This window comes from Pongo pygmaeus, chromosome 1, assembly GCF_028885625.2.
Source record: "Pongo pygmaeus isolate AG05252 chromosome 1, NHGRI_mPonPyg2-v2.0_pri, whole genome shotgun sequence".
Taxonomy (NCBI): Eukaryota; Metazoa; Chordata; class Mammalia; order Primates; family Hominidae; genus Pongo; species Pongo pygmaeus.
Window position 1 is genome coordinate 177507507 of NC_072373.2, and position 27877 is coordinate 177535383.

The 27877-nt window shown below is 48.0% G+C and overlaps 2 protein-coding genes across 12 annotated transcripts; one reads left to right on the forward strand and one right to left on the reverse strand.

Moving 5' to 3' along the window:
• ECHDC2 (enoyl-CoA hydratase domain containing 2) lies at positions 1-27079 on the forward strand. Of its 11 annotated transcripts, XM_054487431.2 has the most exons (10): positions 1-439; positions 10243-10310; positions 10380-10467; positions 14677-14763; positions 15986-16078; positions 17501-17557; positions 17758-17945; positions 24061-24111; positions 25798-25845; positions 26714-27079. In XM_054487431.2, the coding sequence occupies exons 1-10, from the start codon at positions 319-321 to the stop codon at positions 26789-26791; spliced, it is 879 nt and encodes a 292-aa protein (XP_054343406.1). In that variant the 5' UTR covers positions 1-318; the 3' UTR covers positions 26792-27079. The 11 variants fall into 11 exon arrangements, 10 of the variants coding, with proteins under 10 accessions (XP_054343406.1, XP_054343415.1, XP_054343422.1 ...); XR_008502537.1 differs by lacking the exon at positions 26714-27079 and having other exon boundaries at positions 17758-17993; XM_054487440.2 differs by lacking the exon at positions 24061-24111.
• LOC129036434 (translation machinery-associated protein 7-like) lies at positions 1247-2303 on the reverse strand. The gene has a single exon (XM_054487559.2). It carries the CDS (start codon positions 1601-1603, stop codon positions 1412-1414), a length of 192 nt encoding a protein of 63 aa, XP_054343534.1. The 5' UTR covers positions 1604-2303; the 3' UTR covers positions 1247-1411.
• Positions 27080-27877: the final 798 nt, after the last annotated feature.

The window sequence follows — 27877 nt, forward strand, 5'->3', positions numbered from 1 at the left end:
CAAGCAGGGTTCACACACCTCATTTAATCTTCACACCACCACGAGGTAGTCCCTATTATCCCCATTTTACAGGATTAAAACACTGACGCTGGGAGGTTGACAGGGTTACGCCAAATCACACAGAGGAGCTGGGCTTCCCCTGACCTCCTCCGCTCAAGTCTCCCTGTCCCCAGGAGGTGCGGAAGGAGGCAACAGACGCTTGGCCCATAGGTGGAGCAATTGGCGAAGGCTTCGCCCGCCGCCGGAACTGCGAGCTCTCAGCGGGAGCCGAGACGGTGCAGGGCCGGAGAAGCACCTTCACTCCCAGCCTGCGCCCCGATGCTGCGCGTTCTGTGCCTCCTGCGCCCCTGGAGGCCCCTTCGGGCCCGCGGCTGCGCTTCCGACGGGGCGGCCGGGGGCTCAGAGATCCAAGTGCGCGCCCTGGCGGGTCCGGACCAAGGTAAATGCGCAGTCCCGGGGCGCGCGCATGACGCGAATGGAACTAGGCCCGGTCCGGAGGCAGCGGGGGCCGGCAGGTGGGCCGCTCAGTGCGTTGAAGGATTCGATCCCCAGTCCCTCCCTCCCAGTTCTAGGCGCCCCAAACCGCTCCAGGCCCGAGTGGTGGGCGGCCGCCTTAGTGGCTCCCGACTCTAGCTGGGGGCGGGGGGGCTTCCGGCAACCTCGGTCTCTTCAAAGGCCCTTTGGGGTCTTCCGACTGTGTGGAAGGGGGAGCGGGGTCCGCACGGGTAGGACTGGGCCCCGCGGCCCCCAGGTGAGGAGCGTTCAAGTGCGCGTTCCCCTCCCTCGCCAAGGGTCCTGGCCCGGTTCGGGGGCGGAGGCAGCGGAGCCAGTCCCAGTGCCCAGTGCGGCAGCGGGCAGAGTGAGGAGGGTGCCTCTCCAGCCGCGCGCCCGCCCTGGGCCGCTAGCGAACCTTTGCGTCCTTCCGGCTCCAGGGAAAAGTTCGCTGTTTCTCTGCCTTTTGGCCAAGATCAACGGTAGTATGGAGCGGGGGCGGGGGGTGGGGGGCAAAGTTCGCGGGTCACTGGCAGAAAACGCCTCCGATCGCGTGTTGCGTTTTTGTTGTTGTTGTTGTTGTTTGGACTTCTGGAGCATTCAGTGGTGCTGATAACGCTCCTCAGTCCTCTGCTGGTAACCATCAGGGCTAGGCGCTTCTCCTGCCTTGGGTCTCCTCCCCCCATCTCATCCCCTGTCTCCTGCATTTGATACACAGTTGGCATCGTACTGTACATTTTGTTGTATTGCTTCCTTTTTTTTTTTTTTTTTTTACAAAAGTTTATTCTTAAATGTACAACAGCTCCAAGACAACACTTAATTCCAGCTATAGGTGGCAAAAGATGTTATGGCAGGGAATAGAGAGGTTTAAATACAGATGAAATAAAGGGTCACCATCTCCTTAGGCATAGGGAACAGCTTACTTTTTGCCAGATTTCTTAATTCCACTTGTGGCCAAGGGCCCCTTCCCCGTGGCCTTCGATTTTAGCTCCTCGAGTTTCTTCTGCTCCTCTTTTTGTTTCTGCTTGAAAGCCTTATCTTCCTCGTCCATCTCCTTGGCCTGCTTCTTGGGCTGTTTCAGTGGCTTCGTGCCACCTTCGTGGCCGGACATGGCGCCTGCCACCCCTTCCCCAGCAGTATTGCTTCCTTTTTACCAGCTTGACACCAAGTTTGAAGGGGGGCTTTGCCATAAAATCCAGTTCCTTGCTCCCTGCTGTTGCCCACTGTTCCCAAGTGTGCATCTGCCACCTTCAGTGGACACGGACAGGCCACCTAGTGTCCCACTGCACCACTTGGTGAGGATTTCCTTGAACAGTTGATATTGCTGAACCTTATACCCCCAATCTCATGCTTAGTTCACTACCCGACTGGCAACAGCTCTTAAGACAGTCAAGATTATTCTCCCCACTTTACAGATTAAAAAACGGAGGCACAGAAGGTTAAGTTATTTGAACCAGGTCTGATTTCAAAGCCTGTGTTCTCAACCATTAGGTAATCACTGGCTCTTCTAGTAATTCAGTGACTCAAATTACAGACTTGTACATCTGTAAACACAAAATTATCATGGGTTAAAGACCTTTAGGCTCACTTGCAAATATTGGGAATCATTTTATCCAAAAAAGAATGACAAGGATCAGCAGATTAAGCCTCTGCCCCTGCCAGAGGGCTCAAAGGGCAGGAAAAGTCAGTGAGAGAAGGAGAGACAGAAACCAAGATGACAGTGCAGAGGAGGCATGAGGACGAGATCACACACGGAGCCCTCACAGGGAATGAGTTGGGGTCATTTGATGTTCATATTAGAAGCTCCGGGTTCTGCCTTCCACTGGGGCCGATGGCACAAGAGCACTGTTACATTCTACCTGCTGCCCTTGAGCTTGAGGTTGGGTGGTAAACCACTCTTCACTGTTCTTAGCGGCTTTATTTCTCATAGAGTCATGTGTTGCTTAACAACGGGGCTACATTCTGAGAAATGCATCATTAGGTGATTGTGGTCATTGTGGGAGCATCACAGAGTGCACCTACACAGTCCTAGATGGGGTAGCCTACTGCACACCGAGGCTACGTGGTGTATAGCCTGTTGCTCCTAGAATACAAACCTGGACAGCATGGTACTGAGCTGAATACTGTAGGCAACTGTAACACACTGGTAAATGTGTATCTGAACATAGAAAAGGCACAGTAAAAATACAGTCTAAAAGATGTTTTAAATAGTACACCTGTATTGGGCAGTTACCATAAATGGAGCTTGCGGGACTGGAAGCTGCACTGGGTGAGTCAGCGAGTGAATGGTGAGTGAATGTGAAGGCCTAGGACAGCAGGGACGGGTTTGGCACCAGGGACCGTTTTCATGAAAGACAGTTTTTCCACGGACTTGCTGGGGGACAGATGGTTTGGGGATGAAACTGTTCCACCTCAGATCATCAGGCATTAAATTCTCATAAGGAGCTCGCAACAACCTAGATCCCTCACATGCACAGTTCACGATAGGGTTCGCACTCCTATGAGATTCTAATGCCACCGCTGATCTGATAGGAGGTGGAACTCAGGTGGTAATTCAAGCTATGGGGAGCTGCTGTAAATACAGATGAAGCTGCTCACCTCCTGTTGTGTGGCCCAGTTCCTAGCAGGCCGCAGACTGGGATGGGTCCACAGCCCGGGGGTTGGGGACCCCTGGCCTAGGACATTACTGTACACTACTGTAGACTATAACACTGTACACCTAGGCTACACTAAATTTGCTTTACAAATGTTTCTTTCTTCAATGATAAATTAACCTTAGCTTACTCTGTTTTTACTTTATAAACTTTTTAATTTTTTCAACTTTTGACTCTTTTGTAGTAACACTTAGCTTAAAACACAAACACATTGTACAGCTGTACAAAAAATGTTTTCTTCTTTAGATCCTTATTTTATAAGCTTTTAAAAATTTTAATTCTTAAACTTTTTTTGTTAAAAACAAAGACACAAGCACCCACACGAGCCTAGACCTATCACTGTCTTCCACCTCCACATCTTGTCCCACTGGAAGGTCTTCACGGTCGATAACATGCATGGAGCTGTCATCCCCTATGATAACAATCGGGAATACCTACTGAAGGACCTGCCTGAGGCTGTGTTACACTGAACTTTTTTCTTTTTTCTTTTTTTTTTTAATAAGTAGGAGTACACACGGCCCAGGCCAGGTACGGTGGCTCACCTGGCTCACTCTTGTAATCCCAGCACTTTGAGAGGGTGAGGCAGGCAGATTGCTTGAGCCCAGGAGTTTGAGACCAGCCTGGGAAACATGGTGAAACCCCTTCTCTACAAAAAAATACAAAAATTATCCAGGCATGGTTGTGCGTACCTGTAGCCCCTGCTACTCAGGAGGCTGAAGTGGGAGGATGGCTTGAGCCGGGGAGGTCAAGGCTGTCCAGTATCAAGGATTCCTGATATTTGCAAGTGAGCCCAAAGGTCTTTAACCCATGAGTGAGCCATGATCATGTTACTGCACTCCAGCCTGGGCAACAGAGTAAGACCCTGTCTCAAAAAAATTAAAAATAAAAAGTAGGAGTATACCCTAAAATAATGGTAAAAATAATATTGTAAATACGTAAACTCAAAACATAGTCATTTATTATCATTATCAAGTATTATGTTGTGGGCCTAATTGTATGTGCTGTGCTTTTGTATAACTGGTAACACAGGCTAGTTTACACCAGCCTCACCACCAGCATTTGAGTGTTGCATTGCGCTATGATGTTATGACAGATATAGTGTCACTAGACAATAGGAATTTTTCAGCTCCATTGTAATGTGATGGGACTTATATGTCTTATATGTGGTCTGTAGCTGACCAACTAAAACATCATCATGCTGTGCATGACTGTAATTAATGGCTGTCCTTCAACTCCTTAGCTGGGCACTAAGGTTCTCCACCACAAGCTGACCTTTCCATCCTCCCTCCTCTACCCATGGGCGCATTTGAAGGTGTGTTACCTCTGTGTTTTGCTCTAGCTGTGCCCTGACTTGGCTCCTCTTCCTTCCTTTCTGCCTATGGAAATCTTTTTGGAACTCCCCTGCTCTGCTGCCCCCTGCCCCACACTGTCCTTTTGTGTTTCGTGTGTCTGAACTTGTCTCTATCCTAGGCTGTTAGCTCTTTGAGAGTGAGGATTGCCAGCTGGGTCCAGCTATTATTTGAGCAAATCCTCTTTGTTTCCGGGCGTCAGTTTCCCCTTCTGTATAGTAAAGGGTTGTTAAAACAGTTGTTCTCCACACTACCCTCCAGTGGTTTCTTTTTTTTTTTTTTTTTTTTTCTTTGAGATGGTCTCACTCTGTTGCGCAGGCCGGAGTGCAGTGGCGTGATCTCGGCCCACTGCAGCCTCTGCCTCCTGGGTTCAAGCAATTCTTTGCCCCAGCCTCCCAAGTAGCTGGGATTATAGGCGTGTGCCACCACGCCTGGCTAATTTTTGTCTTTTTAGTAAAGACGGGGTTTCACCATGTTGGTTAGGGTGGTCTCAAACTCCTGACTCAGGTGATCCACCCACCTCGGCCTCCCAAAGTGCTGGGATTACAGGCGTGAGCCACCACGCCCAGCCCTTCCAGTGGTTTCTGTTGACTTCTACCCATACCACCTCGCCTATGACCCAAGCCGTCTGGACAGAAGTGATCCTAGGTCAGCTGCTCAGTGGTATGGTAGGTTTGGTAAGAGTGGGAAGGGTGCAGCACAGCCCCATCCCCGCTGTTGGGGCCAGAAGGGCAATGTTCCCAGCATCGGGGCTAGACTGAGAACACAGGGACCTTGGCCTGATTACTCTCCATTTCTCCAGGACCTGGCACGTGGTAGTGCAAATTAAATGTTGCACAATTGAATGTTGGCAGCCAAAGACACCCTGCCTGGCTCCTGGGGGGCTCCCAGCTTAAAGTTCAGACACTGTATTAGGTCTGAGACTTCCCCTAGTATCTGGGTGTTTTACACAAACTCTGGTTAGACACTTAAGTGCATTATCTCTTTTAATCCTAACAATAACCTTTTTATTATTTCTCTTACAGATCAGGAAATTGAAGGCCAGAAGGGTAAAGTGGTTTGCCCAAGGCCATGGGGCTGGTGTGTGGCTGAGCTGTGGCTTGAGCTAAGGGCTGTAAGATTTGGCAGTCAATATTCCGAGAGAGAGATGTAGGCGGAGATAGGAGATGAGGCTGAAAGATGAGAGACAGTCAGCCAGAGAGAATGGAAGGAAAGAACAGGAAAGCAGAGAGAGGAGTGTCTGCCAGTCCCAGGACACCACGGCTATATCAGCTTTCTATTACTACCTAACAAATGATCACAAACTTTGATACTCAAAGTCACACACATTTATCATTTTGTAGTTTCTGTACGTCAGACGTCAAGGCACAACTTAGCAGAGTTCTCCGCTTCAGGTGTTGCCAGGCTGGGCTGCAGTCAGGAGTTGCCCAGGGCTGTGGTCTCATCCCAGGCTTGACGGGAAAGATCTGCTTCCAAGGTCGTCAGGTTGCTGAGACCTGAATTCACCTCCTGTGGTTGTTGGACTGAAGTCCTATTATCTTGCTGATTGTTGGCCAGGGGCCACTCTCAGCAATTAGAGGTTGCCCGCAGTCCTTTGCTACTTGACCCTCTCCTTAGGCCCATGAGTGTCACTAATAAGACAGAGCCTTTTATATACTATAACTGAATTACAGAAGTCACACCACCTTCGCCATATAACTTAACCTAATCTCGGGAGTGACATTGTATAACCTTTGCTGTATACTATTGCTTAGAAGCAATTCGCAGGTCCCACCCACATGCAAGGGAGGGGATTATTCAGGATGTAAACATGAGGGCCACTCTGGGGACCTTGGATCTAGACTGCTCTGAAGTTTGTGGGGGTCAGGGTCCTTGACTCCTCCTGATCAGGCATCTCTCTATCCACTGCAGTCTCCCTTCTTCTCCAGAGTTGCCCCATTTTCTCTCCTGGAGCACTGGAGCTGGAAGCGACCTCATGGCCATCTGCACACCTCTCTGGAGCCTCCAGACCTGCTGGGCTCTAAGAGCTCTTTGCAGGTTTCTGGGGAGGCTAAGGAAGTCCAGTTTGCCTGAATGTTACAGTTCTTTACCCCTAGCCATAGTTCTGTAATTCCTGGCTGAACACCCTGTCCCTTGAGAGCCCTGAAGCTTTCATTGGCCTTTCTGTGTCTCTGATCAGCTTACACTGAGAATGCTAACTTCATAAACGCTGCTTGTTCACAGACAAAGCCGAGGACCCTGGGAGATAATAATAAGGGGTCTTTGAAGGCCAAAGGATTGGGAAACACTCCTCTGGGCACCTCCTGGATTTCAGCCCTGGGAAGACCTGAAATGTCCATCCTGATATTTCGTAGGAGGAGAAATAGCCTAGAAGGGATGATAAGGGTGTGAGCTCCTTCCCAGAGCCCATCTCTCTTCCCCACACCCTAACTAGATGGTGGGGGTGAACTGGGGCCAGAGTGGGTGCAAGAGCCAGATTGGGGGGACCTTGTGGTTGGTATTAAGGAGTTGAACTTTATTTTGAGGAAAAGAAGGGGGAAGGGGAGGGATGCGGTCAGATTGGGGTAAGAAAGATGACTGTGACCCAAGTGTGGGAACAAGTGTGTGTGTGTGTGCTGGGAGGGAACAAGACTGAGGACTCGAGGGCCAGATGGGTGATCCGAGGGATCCAGGAAAGAGCCTGTGCCAGGTTAATGGCTGTGAGAAGTGGTGTGAGCTGAGAGGCCTGAGATCTCTTTAAGACGTTGGATTAGCAGGCCTCAGTGACTGAGTGCATTTTGTAGGTGAGGTAAGAGCGGGGTGACAGGATCAACTTCTGGGTTGATAGCAAGGTCATTGGCTCACCAATGGAGCAGGACATATCAGTTGAGATATCAAGTAGGCATTTGGCTATTTAGGCCTGGGGTACAGAGGAGAGCTCTGGGCTCCTGGGCACACACGGGAGCCCTGGGTGTACAGGAGGCAGGCGTGTGTGAGCTGTGGAAGGGAGATCCCTCCTGCCTCAGCTTATCCTGCTCTCCCTCTGCCTGAACTCCTCCAGTTCTGGAAGGCACCCTGCAGTCCCACACCTGGGCCCTCTTCTCTGCCGCTCCCTCTGCCTGCAACAGGCTTCTCTCCTGGACTGCCCCCTTCCCTGCACCTTGCCAAGATGCATGCACACACACAGGCACTCATGCACATGCTCACATATGCACCATGCATGCACACTTACATGCACACATGCACTCTCCCATCTTTTGCCTGGCCAATTCCTGCTCTCCTGTCAGCTCTTAGCTTAAAGGCCACTTCCTCCTCTGAGAACTCATTGCTGACCTTCTATACTAGGGCTCCCCTCTGCCCACTGGAGGCCCCTTACTTGTTTGTCCTTTTTCTCCAGGTTCTCTTCACAAATATTAATTATTTAATGTCTGTCTTCCCTGCTAGGCTGTAGGTTCCATGAGGACAGGCCTTGAGTCTGTCCTGGTCTCTGGAATCATGGTGTCTAGTAGAGGCCAGCACACAGCAAATACATAAATGTACAAATGAGTGAATGAAGAGAATCTGATTGGCCTTAAGGAACTTAGGCCCTTAAAATAATTGGGCAGAAGAGAAGCAGTGAAGGAGTGCAGAGGCATCACCTGAAAAGTAGGAGGAAGGAGAATGGGGGCCTGCCAAAGCCAAGGCAGATACGTGTCATTATGCATCTGTGTAAACCCACAGAGTGTACACCACCAAGAGCGAACCCCAATGTACACTAGGGCCCCTGGGTGGAGACAGTGCATCATTGTAGGTTCGTCAGTTGCAACACACGTGCCTCTGGTGGGGGATGGAGATTGCGGAAGGGGCTGTGCCTGTGTAGGGACAGGGAGTATATGTGAACTGTATTGAATTGTATTTTCCACTCCATTTTGCTGTGACCCTAAAACTGCTCTAAGAAAATCATCTATTTATAAATAAATAAATATTCTTCTAAGAAGCCAAAGCAGAAGACGATCAAGTGGAGTGTGTTAATGTCAGCAGAGGTTTTTGCCACCACGAGGTTGAGGCAAGGAGAGAAACGTGTCCCTTGGTTAGTGATGTGGCTATATTCATCACTTTAATGAGAATAATGTCTGCTGAGTGATGGGGCTGGAACCTAGACTGGAGAAGGTTTGAGTGAATGGAAGGTAAGAAAGTGACTAAATGAGTATAGAAAACTACCAAGAAACTTGGCTGTTGCTGGTGAAAGAACATGATACAGGTAGGGCCAGGGTTACTGTCTTGCCAAACAGAACAGCAAGCCTCTGTATTTAGTTGCTAATTTCTTGTGACAGAGGATCATATTGATCTGTCCCCGTGATTGTGCAGTTAGCAAAACCCAGGCTTTGAGAAACCCTATAGGTTAAATGCCCCAGCCTCCTCCACAGATAATCTCTGAGGGAAAGACAGAGTTGTGGGGAGCATGTGGGGATTGTACCAGGATTTAAAAGATACATGGCAATTTTAGAAATTAGCAAGTCTAAACTATGATACCTAAGGATGCACACCTGGGTGATAAAATTATAAAGAAATGGCTGGGCACAGTGGCTCACACCTGTAATCCCAGTACTTTGGGAGGCCGAGGTAGGTGGATTACCTGAGGTCAGGAGTTCGAGACCAGCCTGACCAACATGGAGAAACTTCATCTCTACTAAAAATACAAAATTAGCCGGGCGTGGTGGCACATGCCTGTAATCCCAGCTACGCCGGAGGCTGAGGCAAGAGAATCGCTTGAACCTGGGAGGCGGAGGTTGTAGTTAGCCAAGGTAACACGAGTGAAACTCTGTCTCAAAAAAAAAAAAAAAAAATTATAAAGAAATACACAGAGGTGATTACTATAAGTCAAAGAGTTACTTGTTCAGGGGGAAGGAGGGAGCTACGATTGAGTCAGGACATGTGGTGGAGTTTCTGAGGTGGCCGGCACAGTTCTATTTCTTGATTTGGGTGGTGGTTATAAGGGTATTTGCCTTATCATAACTCCTCAAGCTCTAGAGGAAGAAGTCTGCTGTGAAGAAAAGATTAAGGCCGCGGCGGCTCACACCTGTAATCCCAGCACTTTGGGAGGCCGAGGCGGGCAGATTGCTCGAGCTCAGGAGTTTAGACCAGGCTGGGCAAGATGGTGAAACCTCGTCTCTACAAAAAACACAAAAATTAGCCAGATGTAATGGCGCATGCTTATAGTCCCAGCTATTTCGGGGGTTGAGGGAGGAGAATTGCTTGAGCCCAGGAGGTTGAGGCTACAGTGAGCCATGTTTATACCACTGTACTCCAGCCTGGGTGACAGAGTTGAGACCCTGTCTAAAAATAAATAAATAAATAAATAAATAAATAAAAATTAAAAAAAAAACTCTCCCCCCAAAAATAAAAAAAAAAGATTAATATGGAGGGAGTTGTAAAATTAAAGAAGGTACATGGGTGCATGTGTGCTTGTGTGTGTGTGTGTCTGTCTAACAACAGCAGAAGCAGGCAAGGGCTACTGTGGTGGTCATTCTTGTTCCTCTCCCCATTTTGCTTCACAGTTTACAAGCCCTTCCACTTTCTCTCTGAGGCAGAAAGAGCAAGGGTTTTTCTCTCCATTTTATGGTTGGGAAAATTGAGGCCTGCCTGAGTGTGTGATTTGCGGCAAGTCACTCTGGTCATCTAGGGCAGAGGCTCCCCAGAGCCCAGGCCTCCTGCCTCCAGTCCCCAGCCCACAACCCAGGATTAGGCAGAGCCAGCTGCTTTCCCGTGGCTGCCCTGACTCCTTACAGGGATCACTGAGATTCTGATGAACAGACCTTCTGCCCGCAATGCCTTGGGGAATGTCTTCGTCAGTGAGGTAAGAAAGGGCGGGCGCCAGGGTGGGCTGGGGATGGGCTGGCACTATCTAACTGGGTGTCCTCTGTAGCTGCTGGAAACTCTGGCCCAGCTGCGGGAGGACCAGCAAGTGCGTGTCTTGCTCTTCAGAAGTGGAGTGAAGGGCGTGTTCTGTGCAGGTAGGTTCTCTCTCCTGCCCCCATCTGGGCTCTGCAGGGTGCCCACCAGCCTCCAGGGGTTGGGGGAAACCTTAGATCAGCTCTAGCATGGGACTCATTGTTGCCATTTTACAGATGTGAATGCAGAGACTCAGGGAGGAAAATTCCCTTGCCTAGGATCATATAGCTAGTAAGAAGTAGGATAGACTTTAGTTTGAACTTGGCCTCTCCAACCCTTAGATCCTAGTTATTTCGGCTATGCCATGCTTTGTTCTGACCCTTCATGGGGGAAATAAGAAAATGGAGTCCAAGACAGGTGCAGTGGCTCACGTCTGTAATTCCAGCACTTTGGGAGGCTGAGGCGGGTAGATCACTTGAGGCCCGAGTTTGAGACCAGCCTGGCCAACATGGTGAAACCCCTTCTCTACTAAAAAATACAAAAATTAGCTGGGTATGGTGGCAGGCACCTGTAGTCCCAGCTACTCAGGAGGCTGAGGCAGGAGAATCGCTTGAACCCAGGAGGCAGAGGTTGCAGTGAGCTGAGGTCGCACCACTGCACTCCAGCCTGGGAAAAAAAAAAAAAAGAGAAGATGGAGCCCAAAGATGCTCATAAGGTCAGTGGCCAAGATGGAACTCTATGCCCTTTTGCCTACCAATAGGGTCTCATTCCCTGTCACCAAAGCCCTCCACTGTCCCTGTGTCATTTGGTCCTCACAGCTGGGCAAGCACCATGAACTTCCATTTTAGACATTGGAGGAAAAACGTACACCAGGCCCTGAGCTGAGAACAGAATCTGAGAGGGTGGTCGGGGAGGGGCCGCCAGGGGCCACTGTGGATCAGGAGGAGACTGTGGAGGGATGGGAAAGGGTTAGCATGATGCTCAGGAGATTTCAAGGGGAGGTGGCTCAGCCCTTAGGTCTCAGCTGTCAGGGTCAGGGTGCCCGGCCTGAGATCTGTGCTGACAAGTGCGCAGACCAGTTGGCCTGACCCAGCTGCTCTGCCTGAGGTCTTTACCCTACCCTGGCCTCTTCCTTTGGCTCCATCTCTGACCTCTGTGAAGGTCATGTCATACCTGCTCTCTCCCGTGAGCTTTGCTCATCACTCTCCCAGCTAAGCACAGAGAAGGAAGGGGCTGCATGAGGCTCAGGTCTGCCTCAACTAGCTCTAGAATTCCTGGGCTAGTTCCTGCCCCTCTCTGAGCTTCAGTTTCCCCATCTCTCACAGAAGGGCTGGAACTGATCAAAGATTTCCAAAGGCTCTCCCAGCTCTGACTTCCTGTAGTCTAGGACTGGAAGAGTCTATTTACCCCCTACTCCTGCTCACCCCCGCATCTGGCCTTCGAGGACCCCACCACGGTCACTCTTCCCACCAAGGCGCTTGCCCACCTGCGTGCCACTGCATCTTGTACTCACTTCCATTCTCTTTTACTTGACCTTTGACCTCTCAGCCTTCTTGGACCTTGCTGACTCTGCCTGTAAAAATTAGTCAATTTTTAATTTTCTTATTACTTACATGTTTTAGAAATTGTGGGCCGGGTGCAGTGGCTCACGCCTGTAATCCCAGCACTTTGGGAGGCTGAGGTGGGTGGATCACCTGGGGTCAGGAGTTCGAGACCAGCCTGACCAATATGGTGAAACCCCGTCTCTACTAAAAATACAAAAATTAGCCGGGCATTGTGGCCAGTGCCTGTAATCCCAGCTACTCGGAAGGCTGAGACAGGAGAATTGCTTGAACCCGGGAGGTGGAGGTTACAGTGAGCTGAGATTGTGCCACTGCACTCCAGCCTGGGTGACAGAGCACAGCTCCATCTCAAAAAAAAAAAAAAAAAAAAGGAAAAGAAATTGTGGTGAAATGTAAGTAACACAAAATTTACCATTTTAACTGTTTTTAAGTGTGCAATTCAGAGTGGCATTAAGTACATTCACAATATTGTGCAATGTCTCTGCTATCCATTCCCAGAACTTCTTTATCATACCAAACAAACTCAGCCTGTTCAGACAGTGACTCCCATTCTCCCTTCCCCTCCAGCCTGGGTAACCTGTATGGTACTTTGTCTCTATGCATTTATCTATTCTAAATACCTCATACCAGTAGAATCATATCATGTTTGTTTTTTGGTGCCTGGCTTATTTTACTTAACATGTCCTCAAGGCTCCTCCAAGTTGTGGCAAGTGTCAGAACTCCATTCCTTTTTATGGAGTAACATTCTATTGTAATGAGTAGCATTCTATTGTATATATACCACATTTTGTTTACCCAATCATCTGTTGATAGATACTTGGGTTGTTTTCACTTTTGGCCACTGTGAAGAATGTCCCCAAGTACACTGGTGTACAAGTACCGTCAGCCCTCTGCATCTGCAGGTTCCGCACCCACAGACTCAACCAACCGCAGATTGAAAATGTTAATAATAAAAATAACAATGCAACAATAAAAAATAATACAGATAAAAACAACACAGTACAACAGTTTACATAGTATTTACATTGTATTAGGTATTGTAAGTAATCTAGAGATGATTTAGAGCAAGCTTGTCCATTGTCCAACCCTCGGCCTCTGGGCCGCATGTGGCCCAGGACGGCTTTGAATGTGGCCCAACACAAATTTGTAAACTTTCTTAAGACATTATAAGATTTTTTTTGTGGGTGTTGTTTTTTTTTTTAGCTCATCAGTTACCGTTGGTGTTAGTGTATTTTATATGTGTAGCCCAAGACGATTCTTCCAATGTGACCTAGGAAAGGCAAAAGATTGGAACCCCTGGCTTAGAGTATACAGGAGGATATATGAGCATAGGTCATATTGCAAATACTACAATATTTTATACAAGGGGCTTGAGCATCCATGGATTTTTGTATCTGAGGGGTCCTGGAACCAGTCCCCTACGGATAAGGAGGGACTGTATCTGTTTGAGTCCTTGCTTTCAACTCTTTTGGGTATATACTTAGGACTAGAATTGTGTGGTAATTCTGTTTAACTTTTTGGAACTGGTTTCCACAGCAGCTGCATGGGTTTACACTCCCACCAGCAATGCACCAGGGTTCCATGTCTCCACATCCATGCCAACTTTTTGTTTTGTTTGTTTTAAAAGCCATTCTAATAGATGTGAGGTAGTATCTCATTGTGGTTTTGATTTGCATTTGTCTAATGACGATGATATTGAGCAACTTTTCAAGTGCTTATTGACCATCTGTATATCTCCTCTGGAGAAATGTCTATTCAAGTCCTTTTTCCTTTTTTTTTTTTTTTTTTTTTTTTGAGACTCTGCCGCCCAGGGTGGAGCGCAGTGGCACGATCTTGGCTCACTGTAACCTCTGCCTCCTGGGCTCACGCAATTCTCCTCCCTCAGCCTCAACCTCCCTAGTAGCTGGGATTACAGGTGCCCACCAACACACCTGGCTAATTCTTGTATTTTTAGTAGAGACACTGTTTCACCATGTTGGCCAGGCTGGTCTCGAACTCGTGACCTCAGGTGATGTGCCCACCTCGGCCTCCCAAAGTGCTGGGATTACAGGTGTGAGCCACTGCGCCTGGCCCTTTGCCCATTTCTGAATTGGGTTGTTTTGTTGTTTAGTTGGAGAAGTTCTTTATATATCCTAGATATTAAACCTTTATCAGATATATGATTTACACATATTTTCTTCCATTCCGTGTCTTGTCTTTTCTTTTTTTTCTTTTTTCTTTTTTGAAACGGAGTCTTGCTCATCACCGAGGCTGGAGTGCCGTTGGTGCGATCTCAGCTCACTGCAGCCTTCACCTCCTGGGTTCAAGTGATTCTCCTGCCTCCGCCACCTGAGTAGCTGGGATTATAGGTGTCCGCCACCATGCCTGGCTGATTTTTGTATTTTTAGTGGAGACAGGGTTTCACCATGTTGGTGTTGAACTACTGACCTCAGGTGATGTACCTGCCTCAGCCTCCCAAAGTGCTGAGATTGCAAGTGTGAGCCACTGCACCCAGCCATTTCTGTGGGTTGGCTTTGTATTCTATTGATAGTGTCCTCTGATGCACAGAAGGTTTCTGTTTTGATGGAGTCCAGTTCACCTTTCTGCTGTGTCACACCCTCCTTGTTTGATGCTCCTCTTTTCCCTTGACTTCCTTGCCCGGGTTCCTGGTGTTTCTCCTTCCTCGCTGGCTGCCTGTCCTCAGGTCTTCTTTGCTGGATCCTTTAACCGCCTGGGATTCCGTAAAGTGCCGTTTTCCTAAGGGCTGGTACCAACCCTCGCCATCTGCAGGTGCAGACCTGAAGGAGCGGGAACAGATGAGTGAAGCAGAGGTGGGGGTTTTTGTCCAGCGACTCCGGGGCCTGATGAATGACATCGGTGAGGATCTGGTTGTGGGGTGGAGGAGGGGGTTTGGGGGTCCCTGCCGATGACAGCCCCACCACCCCCACCAGCATCTAAGGAGAGTCTTCTTTGTTTGGAGTTCTGTGGTAAGACCGATGACTCGCCCAGGGGGATGGGGGAGGATGACCGAGGGCAATTCTCTGACAGAGGGAGTTCTGGCTCTTCAGCTTTTGTGTCCCGCCCCACCCTCAGGGTTCAAGCCTGGCCGTTCCAAAGCAGTTAAGTTTCCCCAAGCATGCTTTCAAGTTTTGACAATTGCTGTTCCCTTTGCCTGAGATACCCCTTCTTGGTTACTTGAACTTTTACTTGTCCTTCAAGCCCTCTAGTACCTCCTCCTCCAGGAAGCCTTCCCAACCCACTCTCTGAGCTTTTTATTGGAGCACTGATGATCCTGGGTCAATAATGCCTGATACACATTTGTCTTCCCCATGAGACTGAGCCCCATGGGAACAAAGGCTATGTCTGATTCATTCTGTGTTCCCAGTTCCCAGCACCCAGCACAGGGCTGGTACACAGAAAGGGAGGTCCCAGGAAGGCCAGCGGATCATTCAGCCCATCCTCCCATTCCTCTTCCCTGGCTGATTCCATAACTTTCCCTAAAGGGAAAATTGGCTTCTGAGATAACCTGGCTGCGGGAAGCAGAGGTTGCCGTGAGCAGAGATTGTGCCATTGCACTCCAGCCTGGGCGACAACAGCAAGACTCCATCTCAAAAAAAAAAAAAAAAAAAAAAAAAAAAAGAGGCCGGGCGCAGTGGCTCATTCCTGTAATCCCAGCACTTTGGGAAGCCGAGGCGGGCAGATTACAAGGTCAGGAGTTCAAGACCAGCCTGGCCAACATGGTGAAACCCCGTCTCTACTTAAAAAAAAAAATACAAAAAAATTAGCTGGGCGTGGTGGCGCACATCTGTAATCCCAGCTACTCAGGAGGTTGAGGCAGGAGAATCACTTGAACCTGGGAGGCAGAGGTTGCAGTGAGCCAAGATCGCGCCACTGCACTCCAGCCTGGGTGACAGAACAAGACTCCGTCTCAAAAAAAAAAAAAAAAGGATTAAGATAACCTGGCTGAGGTTCCATGTAATGTCCCCAGACCTGGGTCCACTGAGGCCTCTGTCCCAACCAGCTTGCCCCTCCCCAGCCTTGAGTCTCTGTCCTGGTCCCACCAGGGCCTCGCAGGCTGAGCCTTTCTTCCTCTCCACAGCAGCCTTCCCTGCACCCACCATTGCGGCTATGGATGGGTTTGCCTTGGGCGGAGGCCTAGAGCTTGCCCTGGCCTGTGACCTCCGAGTGGCAGGTACTGGGCCAGGACTGGGGGCAGGGCGTGGGGCTAGGGAGTCAGGAGTGAGTGAAACGGTGAGTCTGGGCATTCTGCAGTCAGCCACTGTTCTTGGCTTCCAATCAAAAGCAAAACTAAGGCAAGACAGAGCAGAGAGGGTGCTCAGGCAGAAGCTGCTTCCCCTCCTGGGACAGCCATTAGCTGCTGTAGTATCTGTGACCTGTCAGAACCTGCTTCCTTCATTTTGGGAATATTTGACCCACCTCAGAGCAATTGCTGTTACGAGCCAAGGGGGTCAAAGAGCAATGTCCAGTCTTCCCATTCTGTCCAAGTCAGATTTATCCACCATGTTTCGGAAAAAGGTGAGCCCCAGGGATAGTTTGTCAATGGCTGAGCTAATCACAAAGGTGCCTGGGCAGGAATACTGGCACCAGCCAAATTTGCATTACTTGTTCTGAGCAATTGAGCTTTGTTTGAAGAATGGGAGGGGATAAAGAAGATAACTGATCATTTTCTCAGGTGATTGACCTGGTGATTAGGAACAGCCTTCTTGGATGCAGTTAGGCAAAGTCTGAATGTCCTCTCTTCTCCCCCAACCACTCTCTCCTGCCACCCCAGGAGAGACATATAAAAATGGGTAACTCCAGGCATGAAAGTCGCTTCTGTCTACACAATGCAGGTCAAAGAGAAGGAACTGACCAGGTGTCCAGGCACCAAAATACCAGGCTGGTCTAGCCCCAACTCTGCTTTTCACATGCCCATGTTCCTAACTCACAGGGTTTTGGGGAAGACTAAGACGGAGTGAATGTAAAACCCACTCCCTTCTGCCCACGTTCACATGGCCCATGCTGAGGGAATTCAGAAAAGGCGACAGACCCGGGGTGGGGTGCGTCAGTCAAGGCAAGTTTCTCGAAGGAAGGAAGCAGAACTCAGGAGGACATGGACTGGAACAGTCAGGGCAATTTCAGGCTGTGACAAAGCTGGAACGGACGACTGTAGCAGGAGCAGGAGTCACTGACATTCTAGGCCAGGCCAGGGCTAAGCCAGAGAACCTATTAATAGTAATCCACAAATAGATATGGGGCACCTCCTAGGAACTCTCCTTGTTCCAAGCATCGTACCTCGTGTGATCCTTAGCGGCTCTCTGAAGCAGACAGAAGAGAGCCAGCCATCTTTCTTCCACCTTTGAGGCTTGGGAAGGGTGAGACTTGCTGGTGACATACAACTCCACCAAAGGGGCATGGTGAAATAAGGGCCTGGGCTCCTGACTTCTGGGCTAGGGCTCTTCCAAAGGCAGAGTCTGGAGAGGCCTGGCTGTGGCCAGACCATGGGGCAAGTGGCTAGAGGGGAGAGTAGACAGCAGAGGCAGGTGTGGCCCCAGGGATTAGCACTGGGGGACCGGATGGGGGAGGGAGGCCTCACTTTGTTCTATGTGAGCAGCTTCCTCGGCCATCGTGGGACTGATTGAGACCACGCGAGGGCTCCTCCCGGGGGCAGGTAATCGCAACTACAGCACCCGCCCAATTCCACCCCATCCAGGGTCCTTCGCTGCTTTCCTTTTTTGCCCTCTGTTCTGGGCTCTGCCCTCCCACCTGAACCCTGCTCCTCTGAGAAGTCTTGGCTGAGTCCCAGGCTGAGCCTTCTCTGGGTTCCCACTTCCCATGCTGATTCCCACCCTGCTCCCTCCATCCTGGCAGGAGGGACTCAGAGGCTGCCCCGTTGTCTGGGGGTGGCCCTGGCGAAGGAGCTCATCTTCACGGGCCGACGACTGAGTGGAACAGAGGCCCACGCACTGGGGCTGGTGAATCACGCTGTGGCCCAGAACGAGGAGGGGGACGCCGCCTACCAGCGGGCACGAGCACTGGCCCAGGAGATCCTGCCCCAGGTGTAGTGACAGCTCGGCACCAGAAGGAAGGCTGGAGTCATGGGGGAGGCATGTGTGGGGCAGGGTGTCCCCTTGGGCTGCACATCCATTCTCCCAGAGACATATGATTAACCCTCTTTGGAGTTTGTTTAACCATCCAGTAAACACAATCAAGTCAAATTTTAATTCTGAATTAAAATGTAAATTGAATTCCAAAGGGCTGGAACCAAATGGGCTTGAAAGCCCTCTGAATGTAACACTGTCCAGTAGACCGTTCTGAGATGAGATAAATATTCTATACTTGTGCTTATCCAGTATGGGAGCCACTAGCCAAATGATTTAAATTGCAGAAAATGAATGCAGTTCCTCATTCACACTAGCCACATTTCAAATGCTAATAGCCACATGTGGCTTGTGGCTACTATACTACATAGCATAGCCTTAAAATCCCCCGAAGACTGAAAAAGCAAGATTCTAAAATAGATACAGAACTTCCAACCCATATTTCCTACCATACTGCCTGGTGGGGATATTCTTGAAATACAACATGCGGGCTGGGCACGGTGGCTCACGCCTGTAATCCCAGCACTTTGGGAGGCTGAGGCGGGTGTATCACGAGGTTAGGAGTTCAAGACCACCCTGGCCAATATGGTGAAACCCCGTCTCTACTAAAAATACAAAAATTAGCTGGGTGTGGAGGCGCGCGCCTGTAATCCCAGCTACTCGGGAGGCTGAGGCAGGAGAATCGCTTGAACCTGGGAGGCGTAGGTTGCAGTGAGCCGAGATCGCGCCATTGCACTCCAGCCTGGGCGACAGGGCGAGACTTCGTCTCAAAAAAAAAAAAAAAAGAAAGAAATACAACATGCAGGACATGTATTAATCATTTTTTTTCTTTGAAGAGATAGGGTCTCACTCTGTCATCCAGGCTGGAGTGCAGTGGTGCAATCATGGCTCACTGCAGTTTTAAACTCCTGGGCTCAAGTGATCCTCCCGCCTCAGCCTCCCAAAGTGTTAGAATTACAAGCATGAACCACCGTGACGGGCCAGGACTTATGTTTTAGCCAGATGTGGTAGTTCGAGCCTGTAATCCCAGTTATTTGGGAAAAAGCATTGCTTGAACCCATGAATTCAAAGCTGCAGTAAGCTGGTCATGCCACTGCACTTCCAGCCTGGGCAACAAAGCAAAATCCCGTTGCTAAAAACAAACAAACAAAAATAAAAAAGCCAAAAAAAAAAACAACCAAAAAAACCCCTCATTAAAAAAATCCTCAAATAGCATGGGAAGGGGTGAGGGATAAAAGACTACACATTGGGTATGGTGCACCAAAATCTTAGAAATCACCACTAAAGAACTTATCCATGTAACCAAAAGCCACCTGTTCCCTAAAATCTATTGAAATAAAAGAAAAAAATAAAAAATCCTCAAAGAATAACCTCTCAGCATGGTACCCCAAACGGGTACCATGCTCAGTAGGGAGCAGGTCAGGCCCTGCCCAGGTGCAACCCTACCGGCTGCAGGGCCCAAAGCCCTCAGCAGGGATATTTGGGATCTGGCTGTCTGGGGTCTCCAAGGCCCTGCAAGGGTCTGCTGGCTTCTCCCAACTCTGAGGGGGCCCAGGATAGAGGGGGTTGGGTAGAGGAGATCCCAAATTTCCATAAAGATTAAAAGTGGCTTAAATGGAGCTAAGTTAGACTAATTTATAATAAATTTGTCTTAGCCTATAATGCTAGGTACCTTAATATAGTGTCTCAGCTCTTAGAATAATCCAGTTGAACTGATTATCCCCATTTTATTTGTGAGAAAACCCATAAAAGTTCAGTGACTTGCTCATCAAGGTCACAAAGAGTGATTGCAGTATTAGAAAAAAAAAACACTGGTATTTTGGCATTTATTTTGCACAATACAGAATGCAATATAAAAAAGGTATTTTAAGAGAGCAAAATATGTACAAAATTTTTAAAACTGAAACTAAATATTTAATGCATTTCAAATACAAAAATGTACAAACGTCACAAAACAAAGTTAACCATACATCATTTTAATATTGACATATATTGAATTAATCATATAAAAGTAACCATTTGGCTTGGCATGGTGGCTCACACCTGTAATCCCAGCACTTTGGGAGGCTGAGGTGGGAGGATTGCTTGAGACCAGGGGTTCTAGACCAGCCTGGGCAACATAGTGAGACCTCGTTTGTATTAAAAAAGAAAAGAAGCTGGGCGCAGTGGCTCATTGCTGTAATCCCAGCACTTTGGGAGGTCAAGACAGGCGGATCACTTGATGCCAGGAGTTTGAGACCAGCCTGGCCAACATGGCAAAACCCCGTCTTTACTAAAATTACAAAATTTAGCTGGGCATGGTGGCTCATGCCTGTAATTACAGCTACTCAGGAGGCTGAAGCACAAGAATCACTTGAGTCTGGGAGGTGGAGGATGCAGTGAGCCGAGATCGCACCACAGCACTCCAGCCCAAGTGACAGAGCAAGATTCTGTTAACAAAATAAAATAGTATAATTTTGAACAAAAATCCTTTCTTTCCTGTCTCTCAAATGTAAATAATCCTAATACTTCTTAAAACAGATCTTCTTTAATTTGGAGGTGAGGGACTATAGCTTTTTGAAAGCATTTGTTTTGTCTTTTTTTTTTTAAGTTTCATCATATATAAATGAAGAAGAGTCTGATGCTATTGCCTAGGCAATATTAATGCTGTCAAGTTTCTATTATACTTGGTTAGAAAGTCTCCGAACTAATACAGAACTCTGATCATTCAATGGAGTGGCTGATTGCAGCTTTCATATCTAGACCTGTAGACTATAGGGTTTGTCTTTTTGCATTAACTAAATAACAATCACAAAATAATTCAGATTTCCAAATATACTAAAATATTGGTACTATATAATCACTGATATTTTTAGTACTTAAAAGTAGCTTTGTATACCAAAACACCAGTCTACCAAAAACAAGTACTGGCGAGAGTAATCCCAGAGTTGGGACCTTCTGGGTCAACCTGAAAAACAAAACTTCAACTTCCACCTATGTTACTGGGTGCTCAGAATAAAGGTTTCCGGATAGGAGAGGGCCAGGGATGGTGTAGATGGCCACCATCTAGTGGACAAACCACTCTGATAGGGTAGCAAATGGTTCCAGAGTTTTCTCAGCCCAGAAAAAAACTGTCAATATCCACAGTTTGCATCAGATTTCCTTCTTAAATAGTAAATACACATTACACTTTGAGAAATTGATTCAGCTGTGTTTTTTTTTTCTTTTCTTTTTAGAGACAGGATCTTGCTCTGTTGCCCAGGCTGAGTGCAGTGGCACGATCATAGCTCACCACAGCCTTGAAGCCCTGGGCCTGAGCAGTCCTTCCACCTCAGCCTCTGAATAGCTGGGACTACAGGTGCAAGCTACTGACTTGGCTAGAATTTGGCTGTTTTCACTCACAAACATATGTACATACCGTTTTTAACTTTAATAAAAGGTTACTTTTTTTTTTTTTTTTTTTTTTTTGAGACAGGGTCTGGCTCTTTTGCCCAGGCTGGACTGCAGTGGCATGATCACAGCTCACTGGAGCATTGACCTCCCAGGCTCAAGTGATCCTTCCACCTAAGACTACTGAGTAGCTGACACTACAGGTGCAAGTTACCACGCCCAGCTAATTTTTTATTTTTTGTAGAGATGTGATCTCACGATGATGCCCAGGTTGGTCTCAAACTCTTTGGGCTCAAGCAATCCTCCTGCCTCAGCCTCTCAAAGCCCTGTGATTACAGGTGTGAGCCACTGCACCTGGCCAAGATTACTTCCTTTATTGGGTAGTTACCTAAATAATAACACATATGGCAAGCAAATCTAAAAGAACAGAGGAGTAAGAAGGGCATAAGGTAAAAATCAAAAGCAAGATGACCAGCTAGTCCTGGTTTACCTGTGACTATCCCAGTTTTAATAGTGGAAGTCCCACATCCCAGTAACCCTTCAGTCACAAGCAAACCCAAACAGCCCTTCATTTCCCAATCCCTCTCTCTCCCCAGATCATCACTATTAAGTTTCCATACTCTTCCAGAAATTTCCATTGCATATGGAAGGATGTGTATTATGCACATATGCTTACATATTTAAATAAATTCCTTTTAATGGCTTAGAGGACAAGAAATGTCTTTCGAGGCTAATCTGGTTCTAACAAAGTTTAAAAACAAAATTTAAATATGCATAGTAAGGAATTCAAACATGGAAGAATATAAAACGAAACAAAACATTTATAAACCTTCGTTTATAAAACAAAACAAAGGTTTTGTTTTGTTTTATAAAGGCACACCAGCATTTTGCCAGTTTTTGCCAAATTGCTCTCCTGTGGCATACTCTTTTACTTTTCTATCAATAATGTATGTAAATACTGGTTTCCCCAGTCTCAGCAGTAGTAGGCATATTGATATTTTAGTATTTGCTGGTCTGAGGTGAAAGGGCACAGCACCTCACTGTTTTGATTTGCCTTTCAAGCGTGTAGCAGCTGCTGGACATCCTTCATGTTCATACTTCTTTTCCGGTGAAGGACCTTTACATACTCTTTTGTAAATGGTTTAAAAGTTACTTTATACTAACTTTTTTGTAAATCAAGGAAATTCATCTGTCATAAGCATTGCAATTCTTTTTCCCAGTGGTTTGTTTTTTTTTTTTTTTTTGAGACGGAGTCTCGCTCTGTCACCCAGGCTGGAGTGCAGTGCCCCGATCTTGGCTCACTGCAAGCTCTGCCTCCTGGGTTCACGCCATTCTCCTGCCTCAGCCTCCTGAGTAGCTGGGACTACAGGCGCCCGCCACCACACCCGGCTAATTTTTTGTGTTTTTAGTAGAGACAGGGTTTCACCATGTTAGCCAGGATGATTTCGATCTCCTGACCTCGTGATCCGCCCTCCTCGGCCTCTCAAAGTGCTGGGATTACAGGCGTGAGCCACCGCACCCAGCCGTTTTTCCCAGTTTTTTACTTTTTTTTTTTGAGACGGAGTCTCACTCTGTCTCCCAGGCTGGAGTGCAGTGGCACAATCTCGGCTCACTGCAAGCTCCGCCTCCCGGGTTCACGCCATTCTCCTGCCTCAGCCTCCCGAGTAGCTGGGACTACAGGCGCCCACCACCAAGCCTGGCTAATTTTTTGTATTTTTAGTAGAGACGGGGTTTCATGTGTTAGCCAGCATGGTGTCGATCTCCTGACCTCGTGATCCGCCCGCCTCAGCCTCCCAAAGTGCTGGGATTACAGGCGTGAGCCACTGTGCTCGGCCTACTTTTGTCTTTTATTCATGGTGTTTTTCCCAATTGGAAGTTCTTCATTTTTATGTAGCTAGCTTTTTCATTTATAGTTTTTATGCTAATAGACTTTAAAAATCGACTTTTCCTGAGAAAGTTTTATAAACACTTCAAATAATATGATATAGGAAGTAATTCCTCCTTGCCTGGAAGTGGGGCTGAGACGAGTGCTAGGGCTTGTGTGGAACCAAGGCCAGTGACAAAGCAGACACTGTTGCTTCTATGTGGCTGTATTAAAATGCACCCGCCCCTCCGCACCACCCCACAGACCAGGATTTCAACACAGCCCTGTCGACTTGAAAGCCCAAGCTCCTAACCCTGACTTTGTTTCACTCTGCTGGGGTAAAACCTGCTTACCGCAGAGGCTGGCATTTGCTGAAATGAGGTCGAGGAAGTGGGAAAGGTGGTTGGGAGTCCAATCGAAGTCTCACCAATGATTGGATAAACACAGCCAAGTGCTTCACCTCCCTGCACTGCACTCTCACAGCTGTAAAATCACAGCTGGGTGATCAGTGATGACACCAGCCTGGAAGTGTGGGTAGCACCATTAGATGAGTCTGTGGGGAGGAAAGCACTTTGTAAACTAGTTATGTTGTGCATGTTGGAAGGATGGGCTGAATAACAAGAAACCCAGGTGTTCAGGGATCAGAGTCTGGCTTCTTTCATGATAGCAAAAGCACCTCAGCTAACAGGTTATAGGACTAACGCTAAACAAATGTGTCAGTAGAATGGCTGGAACTAGACCCAAACATCTGCCTCCCTCCTTCAAAACAAAGCTGTGCGCCTCAGACCTGCAACTATCAGCCTTGATCCCCTCCTCAACCAAGACTTTGCTCTTCCCTAGGCCCCCATTGCTGTGCGGCTGGGCAAAGTAGCCATTGACCGAGGAATGGAGGTGAGAGGGTTTTGGGCTGGGACTTGGGTCCACTAAAGTTGGTCATGGCTGGGACGCAGTGCTTTCAGAGCTCAGACAGACAGCACAGCTGGAAAGAACTCAGGAAGTGGACTCTTCTAACAGACTTTGACTCTGACCTCGTGCTCTACCTCAGTTTACACATCTGCAGATTGGAAGTTTGGCCAGACGATATTATTGTTTACATTCTATCCTCATCTTTCTCTCTTGGAGAGAGGATGAGATTGAGGTTAAGAAGGGGTAAATGATTTGCCCAAGGTCTCAGAGAAAGTGAGTAGAAAGAACCCGGGTCTGTGTGGCTGCCAGTCCATGCTGCAAGATTTGTGCTGGCAGTAATGTGGCCTCAGGGCAGGGCTTGGGGTGATGCCTTGGGTGTAGCTAATCCATCTGTCTACCTCAACTCTCCCATCTAGTCAATCATCACACACTGAATCTAGACCAAAGCTGGGAATTGGGTACAGATGGATGAGTTAAACATGGTCACTGCCCCCAGGAGGGGGCAGATACAGACACAAATCAAGGATAATGGTACCACGCTGACACCCCAGAGAGGTTAGAGCTTTGCAGTCCATTATGATATCCATGTGTGGCTTTTAAATTAAAAGTAAAATGTGGCCAGGCGTGGTGGCTCATGCCTGTAGTCCCAGCACTTTGGGAGGCTGAGGCAGGTGGATCACGAGGTCAGGAGATCGAGACCATCCTGGCTAACACAGTGAAACCCTGTCTCTACTAAAAATACAAAAAATTAGCCGGGCGTGATGGCGGGCACCTGTAGTCCCAGCTACTCGGGAGGCTGAGGCAGGAGAATCGCTTGAACCCAGGAGGCGGAGCTTGCAGTCAGCAGAGATCGCGCCACTGCACTCCAGCCTGGGCGACAGAGCGAGACTCTGTCTCAAAATAAATGAATGAATAAATAAATAAATAAATAAAATAAAATGTTCAGTTTCTCCTTCACACTAATCACAGTTCAAGTGCTTGACATTCACGTGTGGCTAGTGGCTACCATACTGGGCAGTGCTGGGTTAAAGAATGTTTTCTACAGTTGGACTGTGGGAAGGATAAGAATTCCAGAGGAAAAGTAAAGTATGGGCAAAGGCACAGAGGAGGATAAGCAAGCAGCTCTTCCAAATGAGAGCGAGGGAAGAAAACAGTGTGCAAGTTCGAGGCACTGGGCTGTCTGGGTTCAAAGACCTGCTCTTCCACATACTGTTGTGAACTTTGACAAATTATTTCACCTTTCTATGCCTCAGGTTTCTCAGCTGTAGAATAGGGATACTAACCCTTGCTGTGAAAATTAAGTTCACACACATGGTACTTCTTAGAATGAGGCTTTTAAGTGCCAGTCAGTGGGCCCTAGAGGCTGGAGCAATTGCCAGGGCCCAGGTCATAAAGGTTCGGGAATTAATGGGTGACAGGAAGCGTGGTGAGGCAGCCAGATGGGAAGGAGAACTCCTCTTCTCTGGCAAAATGTCTCAGTCTGTCTCTTGTTTCTCCCAGCACTGTTTTGTCATAGTTATGAATGGTGTTTCTTCTCTAGGAAGGAAATGCCTTCTCATAGCTATCTCTGCCCATTTAGATGTCTGTAGGCAATAGGGTGGGCTGGCTTCCAGTGTGGGTGAAGATGGACAAGGTCAGACCAATCCAGGGAGCACGCTGTCTTTCTTGCAGGTGGACATTGTATCCGGGATGGCCATTGAAGGGATGTGCTATGCCCAGGTATGTAGCAACCAGCCTATGCCTGCTTGTTAACATAGGCTGGGCCAGGCTGGAGGGACTTTGTATGGTACATGACCAATTTAGAAGGTTCCTCTCAACACAAACAGTCTGACCGCATCCATCATCCCTCATAAGTCACCTGGAGTGGCTTGAGGAGAGCCACAGTGCTTCTCTCTGGGACTTTTCCCTCAACCATCTAATGTACTGGGGTTCATCCTGCCCACTTAATGCCGAGAATCACAGAACACAGGTCCTTAAGAGGAAGAACCACTTCTTTTGCCTCTGTATCAGTTGCCACTATAAAAGTCAGGGTGGAGTTGGGAGGTCAAGGGCTTGGTTGTAGCCTGCAGGCTGTGTTCAGTGTAGAGGCTGTACACTTGGGACTGACCTATTAAATCTCTTACTCACGGGTGAGTAAAAAACGCTAATCTCCAGGTTAACAGATATCCAAAATACTCCTAAGGGGTCCTGGGACTTGGAGAAACTAGTGTGAACCTGGATTCAAAGCCAGATTTCTTACTGCAAAGAATTTTTTTTCTCTACTGAGCAGCCTCATGTCAGACCACTGCAGACGGCAGTTGAGTTCTCACGAGGCATGAAAGGCAGTTGAGTTCTCAGGAGGCATGAAAGCAGTGTGCAAGTGGAGGCTAATGCTGATGGGGCACAGAAAATACAAAGGCTGGCCTGTCTTCCCCAGGAGACAAAGCAGCCACGGAGGCTTATACCTTTGCACGCCTCAAGACCAGAGTCCAGAGACAATGGAAACACTTGGACCCTGGCTTTGTCATGGGCTGGACAAGCTTAAGCAACTCTTTTTGGGCCTCTGGCACTGCTCCCCCAAAATTAATATTTTGTACCTTTGTTGCAGAACATTCCAACCCGGGACCGGCTAGAGGGCATGGCAGCCTTCAGGGAGAAGCGGCCCCCCAAATTTGTTGGCAAATGACCCCCATTTTAACCTTCAGCATGGGAGATGCATGCCCTGAAGAGCAGGATCCAGAAGGAAGATTTGTGGCCGAATTTACTTCATCATTTCACCTCTCCAGGCTTCCGTTTCTTCACAAGGATGATGATGGAGATAAAATGACTGGCGTGATGCCTGGAACCAAGGTGCTGATCCTACCACCTACTGCTACCTTCCTTAGCTTCACCCTGGCTAGAAATAATCACGAGGGTTGGGTTTGCTTTGGAAAATGCCTGTCTCTCTACTTGAATGATAAAGAATTAAATTAGATCTCTCTGAGTCTTGGTATCATTGGCTCTCAGCCCCTGACTTCTCTCAGTTATCAGGCACTCACTAGAGATGTCAGAAGATTTTAAGATACCCCTAGTTTCTTCCTGTGGACAACAGAGGTAATAAATAAACTCTGACATTGGTTGAACATGTGTCAGGAGTCAGACTGCAGATCCCAGTCTCTGCCAGTTACTTGCTGTATAACCTTGGACAAATTGTTTAAACGCTCTGGGCCTCAGCTTCCTCACCTACAAAACAAAACTTGTGAAGATTTAGCAAAATAAAAACACTTCATATTCAATAAATATGTTTTCATTGTTAACTTACAGTGTTTTCGTGAGGACCAAATGAAATCATCACTGTGAAACACTTTTGTAAACTATAGGGTGGCAGAAAATTCTCTTTATTTTTTGAGACAGGGTCTCACTCTGCCACCCAGGCTCCAGGCTAGAGTGCAGTGGCGCGATCTCAGCTCACTGCAGCCCCCACTTCCCAGGCTCAAGTGATCCTCCCACCTCAGCCTCTGGAGTAGCTGGGACTACAGGCAAATGCCACCATGCCCAGCTAATTTTTGTATTTTTTTGTAGAGACAGGATTTCGCCATATCACCCAGGCTGGTCTTGGACTACTGGGCTCAAGCAATCCACCCGCCTGGGCCTCCCAAAGTGCTGGGATTACAGGTGTATGCCACTACACCTAGCCTCCAGGAGACTCTTTGATAGCATTAAGGAGCACTGAGAAGAAGGGGGCAATTAACTCTAATGGAAAGAAGGGAGGATCCGGAAATGGGCAAGTAAC

Excerpts from the sequence above, each read along its gene's own strand:
- ECHDC2 (XM_054487424.2), top strand. The coding sequence starts at position 319 with ATGCTGCGCGTTCTGTGCCTCCTGCGCCCCTGGAGGCCCCTTCGGGCC. Across the intron at positions 10,311-10,379 it reads GGAATGTCTTCGTCAGTGAG|CTGCTGGAAACTCTGGCCCA; the intron begins GTAAGAAAGGGC and ends TGTCCTCTGTAG. Across the intron at positions 14,764-15,985 it reads GGGCCTGATGAATGACATCG|CAGCCTTCCCTGCACCCACC; the intron begins GTGAGGATCTGG and ends TCCTCTCCACAG.
- LOC129036434 (XM_054487559.2), bottom strand. The coding sequence starts at position 1,603 with ATGTCCGGCCACGAAGGTGGCACGAAGCCACTGAAACAGCCCAAGAAG.